This window comes from Micromesistius poutassou (genome assembly GCF_964030765.1).
Source record: "Micromesistius poutassou genome assembly, chromosome: 16".
Classification (NCBI taxonomy): Eukaryota; Metazoa; Chordata; class Actinopteri; order Gadiformes; family Gadidae; genus Micromesistius; species Micromesistius poutassou.
The window spans coordinates 10,163,482-10,172,599 of record NC_140286.1 but is presented as its reverse complement, the minus strand read 5'-3'; the positions used below and the strand labels follow the sequence as shown (position 1 = coordinate 10,172,599).

Here is a 9,118-nt window from a genome sequence, read left to right as displayed (position 1 = left end):
CATCGCAAGGAACACTTTTGGTGTCCTCTTGGAACGACATCACTCCGAACGTTGGTGATTAGTAGTAGACAAAAGTAGACGAGTTACCGATATGTCTTTATATGGACCACAGCGTCAGGCACGGCCGCGACAGCAACAGTTATAGTGTTCACGAGAACAACAGTATTATCTTGTTTCCTAGCTTGTACTGCAAAAGACATTCCCAAGTGCCTAGTCAGTCAGAATTAACGACAACATTAATTTTACGATAATTCAATAATGCACTCATTTTATGTCCGTGCTAATGTGAGTTTAATGTAGGAAGGTTGGTTGCTTTTAATTTAATTGATTTGGTTTTAGTTTGTTTATGATCTAATTTTAGATACATATTCAATTTCAAATGTAGTTTATTTATTGTATTATTTCGGTGCACATTGTGTTGTTGTTTATTTTCCTTTCTCTGGCTGATATGGGATTTTTTTTTCTGCTTTTAAATATTGCTAAGCAGAAATGTTGATATTCCTAGCAAGGTTTTATATTATTTTTTGTGATGTGATTGATGTGCAACTGTACACATGTGCAACTGGACATTTGTTTCAGCAACATTTACACTTTTGTGCGACCATCGCTCAGTGATTAAAACTAAAACAATCCATTTCGACCTGGCACTGGGACAAATAAGTTATATCAACAAGGAAAGAATGCTTTAATACCACAGCTTTTGACAATCCTGGAACATTTTAAGAACAATAACCATTCATAACCATAATTCATGACATGCTTATAAAACACTAAAGAAAACAACACATTTTGTGCTTACATGATCAGGTTTCTTGAGGTGGAAAATGAGAATGTATTATATGCTGATGAGTTGACATTGTTCATAATCAGACAAGGTTTTATAGACAGGATGTCAGTATTATTTGACAGGACTGAATACCTGTATTATTGTACATAAATGACCGTCAATGAAGTTCCATGACACATGAATATGAATGAATGAAACTGGTTGCTCTTGACCACTCGTGAAGTGCCAACTTTTTGAGGCGACACTTAGGCCAAATGTTTGTTAAAACAAATGTAATGTAGATCAGTGCAAAGGGCATGTGTATTCCTACAGTATTACAATGTCCTAAGCTCTATGGGTGTGATTATCCCTAATTGGGGCCAGATATATCCACTCAATTTAAAAAGAAAGTGGAAGTGCTGGGAAGGTAGCTTTGTTTATATACATACAGAAATGTAATGCCATTTTCAACAAAGGTGTTCACTTGTCATAAAGGCAACAACAGCCGGCTCAACGCCACAAAGTTGTGCTGACCAAAGTTGTTGAGGTTGAAATCCGATCTTGTTTGATTTAATTCTTTATTGATTTATTGATTTATTGTGACTCAAGATGTGAAGGTAACTGCTGAATCAGAATCGGTTGGGTTGTGTATATATATAAATATATTAGATATTAGACACCGTGGAGATGATGTAACAATAGCGATATTCATACATATATAGACACACATACATATATACACATACATATATGTATATATATGTGTATATATGTGTATTGAGTACATTACGTAGTTTTTGTGCGTGCCTGTGGGGTACTGCGGAGGGTATACATTTGAAGATCACTCTGCCCTTTCTGGTGTGTTTCTATGACCAGGAAATCTGAATTGTTTGGTGGCGCCTTACGCCGATACCTCATCTGGCTGGGGCCCCCGACGCGGGCCCCTCCAGCTCTGATGTGAAACGACCATGTCTCAAAGCTGTTACTGTGATAAAACACACAAAGAGCTCCTCTCTTCATCGTTATCGTGCCATGTGACACGTCCACCACAGTGTGGCAGCTCAGTGTTAACGTTTAGATAAAAGATTAATGCTATTTTTGTTGTTTTTTTCTTAGGTTTTGTAATGTGATTTTAGTGCGATAAGAAGCTAAATCAAAGCCAGTCTTTTAGTTTTATTTATTTTTGCTATTTCTTGCTATGTCTTTTGGCTGGAGTTTTATTTATTTTGGTTTTTGGTGGGGTGCGGTTCTGAAGCAGATGAGAGAATTTAGTTACTTTATTTATTCAGATAAACATATTGTGATTTCAAAACTATTTTGCAAGGGTGACCTGGCTAAAGGGGCAGCTCATCAAGGGTTGGAATACAACAACAAAAAAACAGAACATACAACATTTGGCGATATTAAGAAGTGCAAAAGAAAAGGTTTATTGGGCTGCCTTTGAAATCAGCAAGCGGGACCCGAGATGCCTCAGTGTTTCAGTGGTGTGAGGAGGTGGATGTATGATGAGCATGAGCTCCATATACTCTACGTGTGCTGTTTTTGTTTTCGGGACCTCTGCCGGTATTTTCATCTTTAAAAAAAATAACTGCATTTTAGTTTTTAGTGTTAGAAATGTGTTCTTTATCGTTTATCTACGATGGTTCGCCGTGTACTTGAGTTGGTTTTTATTTCCAGGGGTCTATTTCGAAAAGCAAGTTGGAGTTGCAAACACATACACACACACACACACACAAACACACTGACAGATATTTGGTGCATGTGTACAAGTCTTTAAATAATCAACGGTCTTGCCATTGATTTGGCAGTTGTGCCCGTGGAGCCTGTAATGTGTAGTGATACGAGAATACGTGTATATATCTATATGAGTGTAATACATGAGTGTGTGTGTACTACTGCACACTCGCTCAGTTGCCATTGAACTCTCTGAATGTACTGTGCCATCATCGCTTCGATAAACGTTGCCTGCTATTTCACAATTGCCATTGTGTACAAATGATGTCTCTCTCTCTTTTGATCACATGTAAATGCAAATATTTCAATATTTTTGCTAACGGCTCGACCTCTCGATGATGACGACCTGTGATACCTGTAACCCGTGTTCTTTTTTGAATGTTTTTGTTTGTTACACCGCCGTATTTTAAGCGTGTACAAATTTGAATCTCAGTGGAATAATGTGTCTATTCATGAGCTGGATGGAGAGAGCAAGGATGGGATGACGTGTGTGCGCGTCTGTGTGTTTCTATGTTTTTGCTTTGTAAAGGCAGTGAGAATGTGTGTGTGTGTGTGTGTGTGATAGAATGGATTATCTAAGTGTAAAAAAAATAAAGAATTGGTATAATCCACTTTTATTTTTGCTCTCCCTGTAATATGAGTATTACACGGTTCTGTTGTCTCAAATAATGTGTTCATTTGACTGCAAAATAAATCCATCCATAGTGACTTACATTTTGTTTTTCATTTGATTTTATACAGTGGAAGAGTAAGTTACATTTTACACAGTTGCTCCAAAATTTTTTGATGTGTTTAAATCTTAAAAGACTTTTCAGGTAAATTTTTCCAACATTGGACCCCTTTCATATAAAATATGTTTTAATTACAACCATACATAAAAAAAAAAATAAGTCAGACAATGCAACATTGATTCTGTTTATGAATGTTTTGCCTCACAAATTACATGCTAACCCAATGCTGCTAGCAGTACAGTAAAGGAGGTACTATGTGAATTGCCCATACACCCACATGTAATCACAATGACAGTAAAGTTCATCAGATATCTGGAGCACAGTGCAGGCTTAATTTGTCCTATCAACCGTTTGATACGTCATATGCTTCATCATCACAGGCAAAAAAAAAAAAAGACTGAATCAGTCGGAAAATTAATGATTCCTTCCCAAAAATAATTTAAGTTGTGACTGAGGAAGGGGTCTGACAGAAAAGGCACAATGGATTAATTGAACTACCATATTCCATACCAATGAAATAATCAAATGTATTATTATAAATATAATGAAGAAATTGTACTATTATAGAATTAACATATTATTTTTGTGTTTATATATATATTTATAATTATACACTATATATATTGTATATTTACGTTAATAATATATATGTTCATTCGATAGACTAAATAGTAATACTGAAACTCAGCCACAAGACTGTAATCCATTATTTAACCACAAGGGGGCGCTTGACGCACGGTTCCCGAGTCATGTATTGTATGTGGATCAGTAAATATCTTCAAACCTGCGGCTGAAAAGATTATCTGACTGGAAAGGGAGCCTGGCAGCGACAACAAAAGAGAAAATGGCAAAAATTTGTTTTTTACTGTAGACACAGCACATGAGGACATCAAACAGTCCCCTGTGAGATAACATTGAACAGTGTTATCTCCACAACTCCAGTGTTTAAACATACACACTGTCACATGCATGCACGCCATTATACGTAGGCCTACATGATGCTGCGCACATATGGGGCCAGGACACACACACACACACACACCTTGTTAAACGCCTTTGCACAGCCTGAATAAATAGTGCTGAATGATATCCACGTCATGAATGTCATGCTAGCTTAGTATGAGCGACACAAAGGTCTCCAGAGCCATCTGCGTGTGCATCCCTTTCAGCACGTCCTCGGTTCTACCTGCATATCTGCGGTTGTGTGTCCAGAATAATTTAGTAGGGGGTGGCCAAGGAGAGCACGGGATAACAGTCTCTGCTTCTGACTGTCTGTACAGTACGGCATGGTACGATACAGTACGGTATGGTAGGGTATGGTACCACACGGTATAGTACCGTATAGTACATCACAGTACAGTATGGTATAGTATGGGATGGAATGCTACCGCACGGTATTGTATGGTACGGTACATTACAGTACGGTAGGAGATGCTACAGTACAGTACGGGATGTCGGGTAGGTACAGTATGATGACGTGGTATGGTATTCCACTGTGTGGCACGGTACAGAACGGTACGGTAGGATATGTTATGGTACAGTACGGTATGGTATGTTACAGTAAGGTATGGTACAGTACAATATACTTTGGTATGGTACAATAAAGTACAGAGTACAGTATACGTTGGCATGGTACAGTATGGTATGGCTTAGTACGGTATGCTACGTTGCGGTGCGGCCCGCGGGGCCCCCAGTCACACAGCCGAGCTGTGTCGGACAGGGGCCCTCGGGGGCCCGCGGGGCCCCCAGTCACACAGCCGAGCTGTGTCGGACAGGGGCCCTCGGGGGCCCGCGGGGCCCCCAGTCACACAGCCGAGCTGTGTCGGACAGGGGCCCTCGGGGGCCCGCGCGGCTCCAGGACGGTGAGCTGGGTGAGGGTGATGTGGCGCTTGGAGGAGAGGAAACTCTGAGAGTGACGCCTCCACAGCCAGCGGCGCAGCTCGGTCTGGACCTGTTGGCACGCACGCACGAAGACACACACACACACACAGACGCACACACACAGACACACACAGACACACACACACACACACACACACACACACACACACACACACACACACACAGGTTTCAGCCAACCCATCACTGGAACTGGCATAATTCTGGCTCTGAAATGAGCTTGATGCTAACCTTGGTGCATAGCTCTGAATGGAACGGTTTGTCCCCTTACCTCTCCATTCATGAAGCAGTAGAGCAGCGCCACTACGAAGCCCTGCACCACAAACAGGAATGCAGAAGTTGTTATGGTTCTTCTGAGAGAGAGAGAGAGAGAGAGAGAGAGAGAGAGAGAGAGTCTACTCTACCTGGAAGGAGCCCAGGCCCAGCTCCAGGTAGAGTCTGGCCGCCAGGCAGGTGCCCTCCGGCAGGAAGGCAAACACGGTGTAGTGCATCCCAAACAGAGGGATCAGGAACAACGTGGACTTAGCCAGCCTCCTGGGAGGCAGAGAGACATAGAGGAGAGAGAGAGAGAGAGAGAGAGAGAGAGAGAGAGAGAGAGAGAGAGAGAGAGAGAGAGAGAGAGAGAGAGGGAGAGACAGAGAGAGAGAGAGGGAGAGAGGGAGAGAGAGAGAGGGAGACCAAGAGAGGGAGAGGGAGAGAGGGAGAGAGACAGAGAGAGGGGAGAGAGACAGAGAGAGACAGAGCGAGAGGGAGAAAGACAGAAAGACAGAGAGAGAGAGACAGAGAGAGACAGAGAGAAAGAGAGTGTGAGAGAGAGAGAGAGAGTGAGCGAGAGAGAGACACACACACACACACACACACACACACACACACAGAACAGACAAATGAGAGATAGAGAGAGAGAATTATAAGCAAAAGAGAGAGAGAGAGAGAGTTAGAAAGACACAGGTAGAAACAAACCACAAATAAAGAGAGCAGAAAAGGGTGCAGAAAAAAAGAGATGACTTGAGTCAAGTATCGAGTAAATAGTCGAAAGAAGAACCTTAACAGTAACACAGACAGGAAACCATATTTTAAAAGACCCATAAAAGAATGACTGACGCAGATTTCGACATGAGAAGTTCTCATTTCCCTTCATTTGGTCATTTAGTCGGAAGGCCCAAGCCTTATGAAAGCTCTGAGTGAAACTGGAATTAACATCTATCCATAATTTCCAGGAACAACACTGAAACTCATGCCCCTTGCCCGCCTACCACATACTGCTAAACTGACTGGCCAGGTACTTTTATCTTTCATACATTTATGACTCTAGTCATTAGACCACCACAACAACTTCCCCCGCAGTGTGTGGAGGGCAGACATGTGTGCATGTGTGTGTGTGTGTGTGTGTGTGTGTGTGTGTGTGTGTGTGTAAATCAAGCCTCAAGGCCAAATCGATAGCCCAATGTTTTTGATTTGTTGTTTTTTCCCCAAAAAACTACATAACCCACATAAAGGCTTTGATGCAGAGTGGAAACTGTGGAAACTGACACTGACATAATAACCCTAATCATTAAAAATGTGTTATGATGAAAATGACGATGCTTCTTTCGTGCCTAAGGGAGTTTGTTCCTGCCCTTTGGGGGGCTAGGTATAGAGACTGAGGCTTGAGACTGTACCTGTGATTAAGGGCTATGCAAATTACAATTACAATTTTATTTGATTTAATTGAATGACAGTGGTACTTACCGTAAATCCTCTAATATTGGCCTGTATTTCATTAGCGGCCGGGTCTCTAACATTGGCCGGTCTCGCTGTCGGCGGAGGTAAATAAATGCCAGTCTCTAATAGAAGCCGGGGCTATTATTAGAACCAACGTTTTTCTTTCAATCACCTCGCTCTTGACTAGCACGTGAGACTTCAGCAGTGTTTGGAATGACACCGTTTAAAAGAACGGCATTAGGTAACGCCGTTATTTTTTCAGTAACGGGGTAATCTAACTAATTACTGTTTCCATCGTTACAACGCTGTTATCGTTACTGAACATTAAATGCGGTGCGTTACTATGAATTGATTGAATAAACTGTGTAATCCGAACGCACCCCTGGCTCCATACACAAACTGCTAGTGAGGAGACCGGGTGGGTTAACAACGAGATAAGCAATTATGATTGGCTAAAGCAGAGTCATGTTTCATGGTAGCCAATCGGAGCCAGTGTTTTTACACACAAGCCAGGCCACACGCAGTAGCACACCACACACACACACCAAACAGATTCGAAGAAGCAGTAGAGATGGCGAGTCCGGAGCAATCCGATGAAAAGTTGGCATTTTCAAGATTTTTATGGTTTTTAACTTCAAAGTGTTCACAATGCACTACCGGTATGTTTGCTACGTTTTTGTTAATTTAGCCTGAATTACTGGTATTTGTTGTTAATGTTCTGTATGCATACCATATGTTATGGTAACTGTACTTTTTCAATAAATTTACCTAGTATTTTATAGGTTCAAATAGACGCAAAATCTAGTTTTTATTCATTCTACTGGTAGTCCGTTTTGCTCAAATAGAAATAGAGGCCTGCCTCTAATTCTGGCCTCCTTCCAATAAAGGCCTGGGCCGCGATGCGCTTGAGTAAAATAAAGGCCCGGGCCTATATTAGAGGATTTACGGTATCCATGAAATATTAGTTGTAGTAGTAGTAGTAATAGTTGCAGTTATAGTAGTAGTATTTGTGGTAGGATATAGAACTAGAGGAAAAAAAGAGATTTATCATTTAAAAAGATTAAGGTTAAGGGATTAAGGTTATACTCACACACACACACACACACACACACACACACACACACACACACACACACACACACACACACACACACACACACACACACACACACACACACACACACACACAAATCAGTGTCTTAGTGTCTAATCCATTTTATTAATCTTAGCAAGAAACAAACAAAGCCTTTAACCATCCTTCTAGCAGACGGATTTAGGAAAATGCTGACATGACTCTGAGAACATTACAGGAGGCAGATTCCCTCAAGCAAGGGATTAGTTTGTTCTTTTATTATGGGATTCTGAAACAAGGTTGTTTTGATGTTCTTTGAACATGCTAAGGAACCCTTAGATTCTCTGCCGACCCTGTATTTTGGCTTATGGAAGAACTGCAGCAACAACCCTGTGTTGCCTTAACAGAGCTTGTGTTGTTATTGGGACTGAGAGCCACATTTAAATCGCTCTACAAATGGATTTGATCGATTTGGGACATATGGCTGGCACTGATTTCTGGTTGGAATTAAGAGTATGAACTGATTCCCTTTCTGCCCAAGAATAGATTCAAATGCATTAAAATTGTATCCATGGGGAGATGATGAATATGAACAATTGATGGTTGGTTTTCTACTTACATGAAATGTCCGGTGTCCTGGCTCCCGCCAATAGCCGGACGCTTCAGTTTGTAAACCACAGTTCGGATTACACTGATGAAGATCACTATATTGACCTGGAGTAGATACACACACACCACATGCACACACACACACACACACACACACACACACACACACACACACACATACACAAGAGTAAGCACACACACACATGCACACACATGCATACAAACACACACACACACACACACACACACGCACACACACACGCACATGCACATGCATACAAACACACAAACTCACCCACAAACTCTCACACACACACACACACACACACAAAGGTTTATGAATGAAAGAGGATAATTGAGGGATGCTATAGACTCATGGTAGCTCATGCTAGCTGCTACTCACCAGCAGCGAGAGTGTGATGGGTCCTTTAATAATCCACCAAATACCGACATGGTCCGTGTCGTCCCAGCAACTGCAGTAAATAAACAATGCACATTTTCCTTGATTTAAGTCAGATCACGTTTTTTACGTGACAATTAAGACAAAACGCAAGATAAAAGGCTTCCAAAATGCTAATTGTTATTGGATTTTATTTTAACCTCTGA

General features: G+C 41.3%; 1 protein-coding gene across 1 annotated transcript in view; it reads right to left on the bottom strand.

Annotated features, from left to right (window-relative positions):
• Positions 1-5,035: 5,035 nt before the first annotated feature.
• LOC311361325 (vasoactive intestinal polypeptide receptor 1-like) overlaps positions 5,036-9,118 on the bottom strand; it is a gene marked incomplete at both ends in the record, with an annotated part of 17,528 nt that continues 13,445 nt past the window's right edge. Inside the window, 5 exons of the mRNA XM_084481494.1 lie at positions 5,036-5,182; positions 5,402-5,443; positions 5,535-5,664; positions 8,523-8,617; positions 8,916-8,985. Of these exons, the coding sequence (XP_084337620.1) occupies positions 5,036-5,182; positions 5,402-5,443; positions 5,535-5,664; positions 8,523-8,617; positions 8,916-8,985 (484 nt within the window). The remainder of the gene's footprint in view (positions 5,183-5,401; positions 5,444-5,534; positions 5,665-8,522; positions 8,618-8,915; positions 8,986-9,118) is intronic.